General features: G+C 39.4%; 1 protein-coding gene across 1 annotated transcript; it reads right to left on the bottom strand.

The window, feature by feature from the left end:
* Nucleotides 1-335: 335 nt before the first annotated feature.
* acot11b (acyl-CoA thioesterase 11b) lies at nt 336-11,990 on the bottom strand. The gene is made up of 16 exons (XM_064330506.1): nt 11,787-11,990; nt 9,501-9,724; nt 8,858-8,927; nt 7,309-7,369; nt 6,956-7,057; nt 6,678-6,813; nt 6,173-6,329; nt 5,472-5,591; nt 5,076-5,214; nt 4,491-4,546; nt 4,279-4,345; nt 3,396-3,479; nt 3,135-3,268; nt 2,130-2,261; nt 1,931-2,057; nt 336-1,626 (listed from the first exon to the last, which is right to left on the bottom strand). Exons 2-16 carry the CDS (start codon nt 9,688-9,690, stop codon nt 1,477-1,479), a joined length of 1,725 nt encoding a protein of 574 aa, XP_064186576.1. The 5' UTR covers nt 9,691-9,724; nt 11,787-11,990; the 3' UTR covers nt 336-1,476.
* Nucleotides 11,991-12,334: the final 344 nt, after the last annotated feature.

The raw sequence follows: 12,334 nt of genomic DNA, 5'->3' as shown, positions 1-12,334 counted from the left end.
ACAATGTGTTCAGATATTCACAGCAATTATATCAGTTACTAATTTAATCACCACTTAATCAGATTTATGAGAAGAGCAGTGCAATGTCTATGTCCATTGATACTTGTCACGTGTAGTGAGTCAGTATGTGTTCACTTGGTCTGAATCTAATTGAACGTGTGTTTCATATGCTGAAGAGAAAACGTAAGGCAACTAGCCCCCGAAACAAGCAGGAGCTGAAGGTGGCTGTGCAGACATGGCAGAGCATCACCAGATAAAATAATCAGCACCTGGTGATGTCAATAGGTCTCAGACTTCAAGCAGTCATTGCATGCAAAGAATATATGACAAAGCCCTAAACATGACTACTTTTATTTGCATGACATTAATATGTCCCACACATTATGATGCTCTGAAATGGAGGACAGCATAAAAAATGCTCTTTAAATGCTCTTCTTGCTCTTTAAATGATTTGGAATTCATTTCAATGCCTCAATCGATTAGAACACTTGTTAAAAACATTTTCCATGTTTATAAGTACATCAAGTTGGTTTATCCACTGTTTTAAGTAAACTGTATTTCATTTTATAAATAATACTAAGAAGAACAGTGGTGCTGTGTAAACCTAATAATATTAGTGAAAATAATTAACAGACATATGTCTATATACCACTATATAACAGCATCAAACCAATTGTAATACATTTAATAGATAAAACAAATCAAAAATCTTTATCTTTAATGTTGTTAAAATACCAAAGTCAATTTTGTTGATCTGCACCAGTGCTTGCCTGACTAATTTTGCATCATAAAAATAGAGCCCAGACATATTTGAGGTAGAAAACACTTTACAACAAAACACTCTACAATAATAGTATTGTACATTCAATGCACTGAACTCAACTCAAAAAGTTACAAATACAAACACACATATGTGCTGCCTGCGTACAATAATTAATAAACCAGTCCTATCTTCAGCACTATACTTTCACAGTCAAACAGTCACATTTTAAATATTTTGTGCAAAATATTTAAATCAGTGGATGCTCATTCTTAAACAACTATAAAACAGCATCACATCACTGAAATCTTACCAACTAAAGCAATTCTTAATAATTTAAATAACTTATTGTCTCAATTACTAGAATATACCAAGATAAAATTGTTCACCATGACTTTCTTCCATAAAGATATCTTGAAAATACAAAAAAGACAGTTGCTCTCCTTTTTATTAAAACCAGAAACTGTATCCCCTTCAAAACTGTTCCAGTAACAGAAGTGGACTGAGGCTATAACCTCGTACAATCATCGCTCGCCCTCGTTACTAGCAAATAAAAGCAGTGATCAAAGTTTGAATGAAAAGATTCAGAAAATCTGTGTACGTTACTCATTTGAAATGCAATATCAGTGCTGTTCAGACAGTGATTCCAGAGACGTGGGTCCAGGCTGCGGAACTCTGCCGCACCCCAGGCTTGGCAGGATCTCACCATTATACAGTTACAATGCAAGGGTGGCTGGACTATCCTTGTTCTTCTCAAGGAACTGGCTACAGGAGGAAAAGGTGCAGTAAAACCCAGAGGACAGCCCAGCGATGTCGGTGGAAATATAGGGAAGGACTCCGGGAGTGGCCTGATTGTAGTAGGAGATCTTGAAAAACAGACAAAGGAAAACAATGATTTTTATACCCAGTAAAATCAAGGGAACAAAAACTGCCTTTACTGATACCATTACTAATAATTTATATCTAAAACTCTAGAAACTTTTAGCCGTAGAAAGGTAACCTGAATTGTACTGTACAGTATGCTCTGATATCATTAATAATTACTTGTAAATAACTGATATTACTTTCTATCATTCTTAATTATGATACACAGAAGCATACATTAATATGAATAAGGGAACCTGCACTGTAAAGTTTAATAAAGCAGAAGTGAGCAAAGTATCGTCATACCTTGGTGACAGTACTGGAAACCTCCCAAATTGTGAACCCTGCACAAAGTACCTCGCCCCTGTTGTAATCATCCGTGGGGGGATGTGTGGGCAGTGTAACAGAGCGCAAAGCAATCACGTACGGGTCACTGAAAAGGAAGAGTGGCAAGAAATAAGTGGCGTAACAGACATCCATATCGCTAAAGCAGGATGCTCCTTACCCTGTGCCAAAGGGTTTCCTCCTGGACGCCAGCAGGATGAAGTCTTGGACATTGCTGCCCTTTCTGACTGAAGGAGTGACCACACGGTAGATTGTATCGTCCTCATCCACCGGGATAATCAGCTCACACTTCCTACACAGAGATGATAATATTACTAAATAAATTCCAAATACAGTATAGGGACAAAGACAGGTAAGAACAAATGTGTGTACCGCCATTATCTGTAGCACAAGCTTAAGACAGTTGTAGTGGCTGTTGACTGCAACAAAATGTGTGCCTTTTAATTCTATAGAGATAAATTTTCCCTCAACTGATCATCTACAACATTTTTCCATTTTCAAATGTTTCGAATATGCAACTTGGGGCCATATTGAAAGGCTATGGGTGGGTTGCACAAACAAGGATTGGATTGAGAATATTTTATATTTTATCTGGGTGTAAAATGTGTTTGTGCAATTCCAACTAGCCAGAACAGAATGACGTCAGTTTCACCAACAAGCCTAACTCAATCCAGACATATTGAAAATGTATGTTGAAAATGCTACTTGTCCTCAAACAGGATATCAAAGCACCAATTGATATTCCCTTTTCGACCACTCATTCTCTAGTTACTGACACTCCTAATTTATAAATTTGGTCAAGGAGGTATGTTTAGAACAGGATTTGGGAAAAATAACAATATCCGGCAAGGAGGTATTTTGAAGTGCAGTAAATAAGCGAATACTGTTTGTTAAGAATATGCTTACCTCAACTAAAACACTACTAACAGTCTGTATGATATAGGCCAGTGGAAAAGAAAAGCATCTGTCAAGAAGACGTGCGTTTACACTGAGACAAACGTGGAAGACTTTTTCACTGCTTAATTTCACTGTTCCTTTTCTTCCTGTTCTCAAATTCACAATGAGCAGTTCACACAAGCAGATTAACGCAAAGAATTAGTTCAATAGCATTCGATCTCGATAGCGCGTGATGGAGCTACGGAATGCAGGGGGGGGAGGTGCGTACTCATAGTGCGTGTCCCACTCCTGCCGGCGACTCAGGTCAGACAGCAACACGAAGGCTTTCTCTGCTGGGACATCCACATGGGTCTCCACCTTAAAACACAGGGCCTGGTTCTCTTCCAGGGTGTACAGGCTCACCTGTGCCCAAAGAAAACCTTAAGTACAGTGCCACTAGAGCATAAACACTATATTATGTATTTGCTAACTACACAACCATATGTTCACAGAAAATGTCATGCATTTTGAGTGTACAGTATGTAGTAACCTTGTTTTTCTCGGAGTTCAGCACCCAGTTGCTTTTGGCTGCCAGCAGCTTCAAGGCAGACACATTGTTATAGCTGAGGTAAATCTGTAAAATAAAAATGACATTTTTAATTAGGGGTGCAGTGATATGGATTTTATAGACGGATACTGAGAGCCAATATTTTTCCCAGTCATGTCAGCAGATACTGATGGCCTACATTTTGGGAACATTTACTTACCTTTACATTACTTTGTTTGTATTAAAGGCATTTTTATTCAATTAATATCTTAATTGCAACACATTACATGTAGCTAAGCAAAAAATGTGGTTAGGGGTGCAGTATCTATTAAGTTTGGAAATGTAGTGTAGTTATATAAATTAAAATGACTGAGACTGCCAACTTCACGATACCGGCAGCTAAACTAATTTGTCATGTAATGGTATGCCAATTTGCAATTGAAAATCCAGTTTTAAAAATGTATGATGCCTGACTGTTGTGATATTATAGTTAGATTACCTGTAAACAATTCTAAGTATTTGGTTATTATTAATCAGCTTCACCTGCTTCACAGGCACAACAAACATGGTGTCTTTTCAGTTTTTCTACGTGTCCTATTTGGTGAAATTGCATCATATGTAATAAGTCGTCACAAGGCTGAACATTCCCCATTCATTCTCTCTGGGAATCTTTTGCCGAAATACCAAAATAATTATTCAAAAACTATTTGGAATTTCAAAAAGCTGTGTACAAGCACACAGCTCTAAGCCAAGCTGAATATAATAAAGCTGGAATGGCATGTCAGCTTAAAAGCTGAGCTGAAATTTAGGCTGAACCAAGCAACCAGACGAATAAGTACGCAAACGAACCGGTAGTGGGTTGCTGAAAAACTGATAATTAGATTACCTGATTGCTGGGGTCCCACGGAACAGACAATGGCACCTCCATTTGCCTGCAGGAGATCATGTATTTTCTGTTGGAAAACACAGAAAGTGCTTTGGTTCTAAAAACCTACTTACACAATTCAGCAAGAATATATGAAGTGACAGAAGATGATCTGCCCGTTTCACAATGATGTCGAGGCACTCGTGTACAAACTATATGCCTTTCCACTCTACCTATCCAGTCTGATCTTCTTCCTTGCAATGGCCTCTTGATAGCGCCTCTTCCCGTCCTGTCAAAAGACCACCAAAATCATCAGGTTCTGGCTGGGACAAAGCTTCATTAAACTTATTATGTATGAGCATATAATGGAAAGCATAGTCTGGGGTCTTCATTCAACTTTTTTGGGTTATGCCATTTCAAATTGCAAATTTTAAACTCACTTAGGTCACATATTATGTAATCACTTTTTCATTCCTGGACTATGCAAATGAGCAAATGTGAATTTTAGTACATGTTCTTGGTAACACTATGCATTACGTTGCAGCTATACCTGTGTAGTTAAATTGTAACTGAACTCTAATTTCATATATAGAGAGCACTGACTGTGATGACCAGGAATGACATTTTATGTAATTTTTATATCATTAAATGTCATTCTAATATCTTTAATATAGTTTTAATATCTTCTTAGTATTCATTCAGTACAAATTGCAATAAAATAAAATGAGTGCATTCAAATTCTAGACTTGTTAAACGCTAAGCTCGGCCTTGAGCCGTGACCTATTTTCATGATCAATGCTGTCATCACTGGCTCTCACCACAGGCTCAGGTCTTATTCGGGGCAGCGTGCACGGCCTCCTCTCCTCGTCCAGAACCTCAAAGGTCATGAAGGCACTGTTGATGTGCCGCACGTGCTCTCCGCCCTGATACGCCTCCGCACATACACCCACCTCCATGCTGTGACATCGGACAGACGGGTCAGTATCGCTTGTGCGGTCAAGGATGACATAAAAAGTATTCACGTCCTTGACCAATTCTCACATTTTTTACTTAATTACAAATGATGCATTGAAATTTTATTGTGAAAATGAAGACTAGTAATACAAATCCATACATTAGGAAAAGATTTTTAAAAATTATCCGAGGGAGCAGCGTTGATAGTGTTTGAATTGGTTTTCAGAGAGCATGGAGCAGGGCCTGAGCTCAACACTCACCTCTTCCTGAAGGCATTGTTAACAATGGCCTTCAGAACAAGACGATCTCCGACTTGGGATGGGCCTCGAAAATGAAACATGTCGATTGTCCGCAGGGTGGGATGAGCACTACAGAGACGGCTGAGAGAAAAGCAAGAGTCACATTTTAATTTGAAATAAAAACTTGTGTAATGGTAGGAGAAATCCCTGGAGCTCACATTCGGACCATTTGGAAAAAGTAGCTAACTCAAGTGTAGCTGTGGGTTTGGCGTATGATTTACAATCGTGTGACATCTTATGCAAGACTGAGATATTTTCATCCCTTAGCCACAAATCTGTGATTAAAATAAGTTCTGAGAAAAAACAAGGCAAACTCCAAAGTCTAATCCCATTCTGAAAAAGGCAAAGCGATTATTTATTCCACCGTACACGTATAAAATCAGCACATAAAGTTATTTGAATACACCTTCATTTTCAAATCTGAAGTTTAAAACTTTTCTAAAGTTCAGGTGGAAAGCATATAGGGTTTCAACTACAAGAGTTCCTGTTTTAATGTGATAAATAACTCAATTATTGGTAATCTATAATGGAGCAATTTTACATGAACATTTAAAAACAAATATACATGTCAAAACAATGCATTTCTGTTTTTACATACATTAGGTAATAGATTAAATCCTTGCCTATTGTATCAAAGATGCACAAGTCGGGCAGGAACACACCTTGCTGAAATGGTGGCCACGTTCTCCATCCAGGCCATGATTTGACCCCCGAAGGTGTTCACCTGGTGGTTGGCATGAGGGGGCAGCACCAGCTCCACGCTCTCCACCCGCGTCCGCTCTGCAGGCACGGCGTCCTCGTACTCCTGACACTCTCTCACTAGAAACAGATACTATAGTGTACCATATACTGACACTATATACACTAACATGTCTGTGGTATTCCATTAGATGGAAGTGGGATACTGTGTAATCATGTGATGTAATCACACACACACACACGCAAAGTAAAATATTCCAGTTTGGAGTTACATTACGGTGTGTTGCAACCTACCAACAACAAAAAAAAAGCCATCACAGCATTATTTATTACCATCGGAGTGATCGGGGTTGTCATCGGAGTGATCGGGGTTAGGAAATGACTACAGCTACACATGAAATCTATGGCAGTAGGCCTCATGAGGAAGGACCTGTGAGCTAACACAAGGCTGTTTCCATGGTCACTGACCTTCGTGGACAGTGTCATTACTCAGCAGATCCGTGACAGTCTCAGCATGGATCAGCCTCATCCGCCTCCTTTCAGCAGCAATGCTGTACTCTATCTTCTCTGTCTGTGTGAATGGGACCACCTGCCTCAGCTGCACCTACAGTATGCACATACAGACAGGCACCAGATGAACATTTCACATTATTGAGCTCCTTGAGGAGTGGCAAGCAACACAGTAGTTCTCAGTGATCCGTGTTTCATTGAAGTCATCCTCGAAGGTGCATCTTATTTGCCCTTACCTTCCCGGCTTCTGTGCGTCGGGCCACGAAGGTAGCAAACGCGTGGCATACCTTCCACTGCTGGTCACTGAAGAGGTCCTCACAGCTTACCAAAATCCCCACCTGAAGTCAACACGACATGTCTTAGAATTCTGCAATAGCAATGCACACTGTGTACACTCCAATACACACACACAATACTAACATCAAAACCTTCAAGAATAACCATGAAATCCTTCAAGAAAAGGTTGTCTCTACTAAACTATATAAGATGTTATTACAGTAAAGAAACCCAGAGACTTAAAAAATTCAGAAGGGAACTTAATTGGCTGTGTACACTTTATACACTAGAAATGAGAGCTGTCTTTGCAAACCTCCATGCTGGAGTTGAAGGCTCTGTTGACTTTAGCCTTGATGTTGACAACTTGTCCTACCCTGCAGGAAGACAGACACAGAATTAAATAAATTTGAATTTAAGCAAGTATTCCAAATCTTCCATTTCTTGATTTTAACTTAAATGCAGTATCACTACTAGTTGTAAAACTCTAAAAATGTCCTATATGAAGTTACACTATCAGTTAGGATTTAATGGCACTTTCCCCTCCTCCAGTCATGCAATTCATTTCATTTTATGCAAAAATCCAGCTTGTTAAGTTTCTTGTCAAACAGGTTGTTCATGCCCCAAACAATTCCTATCTTACTGAGGATACATTGCACAAACACATTTTTAATTTAAAATGCATTTAGCCATGCAAGCATATTGGGAATGAAAATGTCCACAGACACTATACATTGTGTCACATTTCCTCCCCCCTCAGCAGATGCCGCTCGTAGTGTCCTCAAAAGGAGGTATGCAGTGCAATTCAACTTTCCTGCTTTATACAGAACATGGAGGTCAAATGGTTGTATGGTGATCAATCTCAGTGATCAATCTTTATTTTTGTATTTTATTTTGACCAGTGTCTAAAACAAACCCCATCAACTGATACCATAACCCACTTAATACAGGCCCCACTTTCACCTGGCTCCTGTGCAAGAGAACTACTCCTAGGCCTTGTCCAGACGTGTCCATAGACATATGAAGGGTTATTCAAAAATCAGGACTCTGCAAAAGAGGCTCATGACATAAGTCTTAAATCTTTTAAGTCTCAGAATGCTGTGTCACACTGTTCAGGCCATTAAACTCTGTTTGGCAGATTCTTTGTTATAAGCTCAGTCACAGCAGCTGCGCTGGCAAAGAATTTTGGTATGAACTGCCTGTACCAGTCCACTAAGCCAAGGAATGGCCGCATCCATTTCTAAGGGGTTTCTCGATGACTGCAACTTTCCCCAACTGCAGACATGACCTAACACAAAACCCAGGTATTGCTTCTCCTCCTTAACTAGGGTGCACTTTTTGGTATGAATAGTCAGCCCCACATTCTTGATGTGAGTCAAGACCTTTCCCAGATGTCTAAGGTGATCCCTCAAGAACAGCTGAAAATGATAATGTCAACAAGACAGGCAGCAGCAAATCCCTCTGTACCCCACAGCACTGGGTCCACAAGCTTTTTTAAGGTAACTGGTGCTCTGTGTAGGTCAAAGGGGAGAAAAGCAGTGACCACTATGGATAGTGACTACTACGGGTCCTAAAGGCAGTTCACAACTCTGGCATAAATGGCACCTGGAAGTACCCTTACAGTACATACAGTAAACAGTAAAGCTAGAGCTACTAGCTTAACTAGTCTACATTTTCCAGTACCATGTGTGTAATTTCTATTTCTAAAATCAAGTAACTACAATTGTAGGCTAGTCGTATTGGCATAAAAGTAAAATCTTAAGAACAGCATCATTTGCGGACAAAGAAAATCCCAGTTGAGATTTAAAACGCCATTGTCCAACGGATATCGAAAGCAAAACCTAAAATGGACATGAGGCAGTTACCCTATGGTGTGTTCAAAGTGGATGTCATCAACAGAGGCCGTAAGGCAGGAACACCCAGCATGCCTTTCAGCTGCAACATGAAAGAAAACGGACATGAGACCTTCTGCACAATTAAAAACAAAAGACATGTCCTTCATTTTTTAAGTGTGAATGCACTCAATATGTAATTGTGTCATCAGAAAAACATGCATCATCTCCTGCTTTGCAAGGTTGCCAATTTAGCATGTTCTTTCTTAGTGAGCTCAGGACGCATTAATATTAGTGCATGTCTCATAGATAATGCTATGAAGTATATTTGTTTTCTGGACATTTGCACATTAAAAGCATGGATGCAACTGCTAAGATGATATTACAAGGGCAATTAAGCTAAAGTTAGCTGAATGAGAGATATGAATGCAAGGCGGTGAATGCAATAATATCAGGTTCAATACATGAACACATGAAATCCTATGAGAGGGAAATTACTGTAATTACCCTGAAATTGCATGATTCATTAAAATGTCCTATTCATGTTAACAAGATTTATGTTGTATTTACAATGTTCAATCATGTTTACCTGCCAGACTACCTTTCTACAAAAGGATATATCATATATGTTGAGGGATAACTAAAGGTTGAATTGTACACAAATCACTGAAGTTACCAGACAGGCAGGCAGTCGAGTCCATCCACTTGAGCAGCTGACCAACACTGAGTTCCCCACAGTGGTTGGCATGGCAGGGCAGCACAATCTGGCTCATCTTCACTTCAGTGGGGTTTCTATACACCTCCCCACTCTCCAAGATGAGCAGTGGATCATCCAGTATGTCAGTCTCCGGACCCTCTGAGGCCATGGTGGTGGTGGTGGTGGGTGCTACGCCACAATCACTGTATTTTCATGAAGAGAAAATTAGGGAAATTCCCAGCCCTACTTCAGATGGGTAAGTGGCATACTAATGACAGCAACAGAACAGGAGAATGCGACTACCTACCCTGAGAGCCAGGCAACTTCTTTGGTTAGCTAACCAATTAATATCTGACTTATCATTCTTTGTGGGAAGACTTTAACTAGCTGATGTGGTTCAATTTTTTCAGCAAGACTTGTAGGGCTTTGTGAAGTTCAATGTTGTGGCAATCGCATCTATGACTTTCGCACCACATACTTTGCATATGACACATCTGCTCTCTGTCGACTTTGTAGTCCCTGCAACCAAAGATGATTATCTTTGGGATGATGTATGCTTTTTGTGTCACTTGACTAAACAGTGTGGTTTATTTAACTGACACTATGTACTGTCCAATTAAATATATCATTTAGTCATGTCAGAATGTTAGATGCAAAGCTTATCATTGTATTAGTAGTCACTATAACATAGACCCTTTTTATCAACCAATTTCGTTTTCATATATTCAGTTTATATTTGTACCAGGGGCGGCCGGTGTGCTGGAAAAAGGGGGCATAAAGCATCACCTTTAAACTATTAAGCAGAGCATTGCTATAAATGTAACAGTTGTAAGATTGTGCGCATTTACATATAAAATATTTAGCCTAGCACTATAAAAAATGTCAAAGCAAACAGCTATAGGGGTGACATAGCTCAGGAGGTAAGACCGATTGTCTGGCAGTCGGAGGGTTGTTGGTTCAAACCCCGCCCTGGGCATGTCAAAGTGTCCTTGAGCAAGACACCTAACCTCTAACTGCTCTGGCGAATGAGAGGCATCAATTGTAAAGCGCTTTGGATGAAAGCGCTATATAAATGCAGTCCATTTACCATTTAGCTTTGACATGTCAGTAGTCATTCACATGCAATTGCATTTATAACTCAATCCAGCCAGATACAATTAAAACTAAAGTTTTCGCAGTCAGATATTACATTCATACCACCAAGTCGGTATGATTGTAACAGAGGTGCAGAATAATGGTAACAGTAAGTGAAAACGCCCGATAATGTACGTAGGCCTAAGTGGGTTTTTTTCTGCACATACTAATGTTAATCAAGGAAACACATTTCCAACAGAAACGTGAGGCAAGCCGCACCCTCAGATTATGAAGCATGGGGCTTTATTAATATATGGCACTTGATTTAGTCAAAACCATTTAAACATTAGATGGCATTTGCATTTAAAGAGGAAAATCAGTTAATTTTATCTAACCAGCGTTTATGCCACCCGCCCTAATACACGCGTAAAATAAATAAGAAAATAAATTATTATAAAATTAAATAAACAGAAAGTAAACGCTCTAAATCTTTATATGATTTCCTAAATGCCATAGGCTTCGTCAAGTAGATTAATAACGGGCAATGGTGTTTCCAAGAGGGGGGCAACTTTATCACAAGGGATTTCTAGCAAAATTCCACTTTAATCCATGTTAGGTAACTATGTTATCTAACGTCGCAAACACGTTTTACAGTCAAAACTACAATGCCGGAGCTACCAAGTAATGCGCCAATCTAGTAAACTAACGTAACATTCGCACACAGACTTGCTAAACACAAGCAACAGACAAACTAAAATAACTTTAGCATGCGTGCCCTGGCCAAGCCAAGAAATTCCATTTACTTCGCCACATGACCTTCATTTTCCATAACCATAATAACCACTTACTTTCCATACAGCAAGTTGCAGCTGAATTACACAGCAACATTTGCAATTACTATTGGCGAATTTACTCAACGCACTGAATGAACGTTTATTGTCATACATTAAGTCATGACAGTATCGGCATGCAGTAGGCTACATGACGAATGTCGCGTATGCTTTATAAATACATTAGTAATACTAACAGCACAATATGTGTTTATATGCAAATGTTAATTACCAACTAAAATATGTTTTCACGGGCTTAAAATATTAACTAAAGCATTTAAAAATTCTGTTTAGCCATTTAGCTAAATCAGAACGTTTGCTTACCATTTTTTGTGTCTACATTAAATTTGCCCCAACTTACCTTAGAAGACAAGAAAAGTCAGATCACATTTGCACCTGAACACGGACGACAAAGGACGATACTGACAAAACCTTTCACTTTAAGTGAATGTGCATACAGCTGGCTGACATGTTTCTTCGCTCCTCCAGTGCCACTCATGTACAGTGGCACTTGCTGAGGAACATGATACAGCTCTCCAGCTACAGTAGTTTATGGCCAACCAATGGACGAGGGATCGCCATTCTCTGTGAAGCTCACAAACTCCAGTGGTTGCTGGGGGTATTGCAGTTTAGTAAAACTGGTGCCAAAAAGAAAATTCCCCATTGAAGTCCTTTCAAAATTACGAATTTACCCCGGCCAAATGAAATTGTTAACAGTACTTTTAAATTAAAACATTTCTTCACCCTGAATTACTCTGCAGGCACTGACTTTTTTCATCCCAGCATGCATTGGGCAAGAGGCAGGAATACACCCTGGACAGGCCACCAGATTATTGCAGGGCACACACACCATTCATTAACACTCATCAGTGTTGGAAATTAACCAACCTGTCAGTCTTTGGACTGTGG

The sequence above is a fragment of the Anguilla rostrata genome, chromosome 4 (genome assembly GCF_018555375.3).
Source record: "Anguilla rostrata isolate EN2019 chromosome 4, ASM1855537v3, whole genome shotgun sequence".
In the NCBI taxonomy this organism is placed as follows: domain Eukaryota; kingdom Metazoa; phylum Chordata; class Actinopteri; order Anguilliformes; family Anguillidae; genus Anguilla; species Anguilla rostrata.
This window is presented reverse-complemented; position numbering and strand designations above follow the sequence as displayed.

Bases quoted from the DNA above. Each gene is read 5' to 3' on its own strand.
- acot11b (XM_064330506.1), bottom strand. From the start codon at position 9,690: ATGGCCTCAGAGGGTCCGGAGACTGACATACTGGATGATCCACTGCTC. The intron at 4,346-4,490 runs GTAGAGTGGAAA...GTTTTCCAACAG, and splicing joins AAGAAGATCAGACTGGATAG to AAAATACATGATCTCCTGCA. The intron at 2,058-2,129 runs GTAAGGAGCATC...CTTCCTTTTCAG, and splicing joins AGGAAACCCTTTGGCACAGG to TGACCCGTACGTGATTGCTT.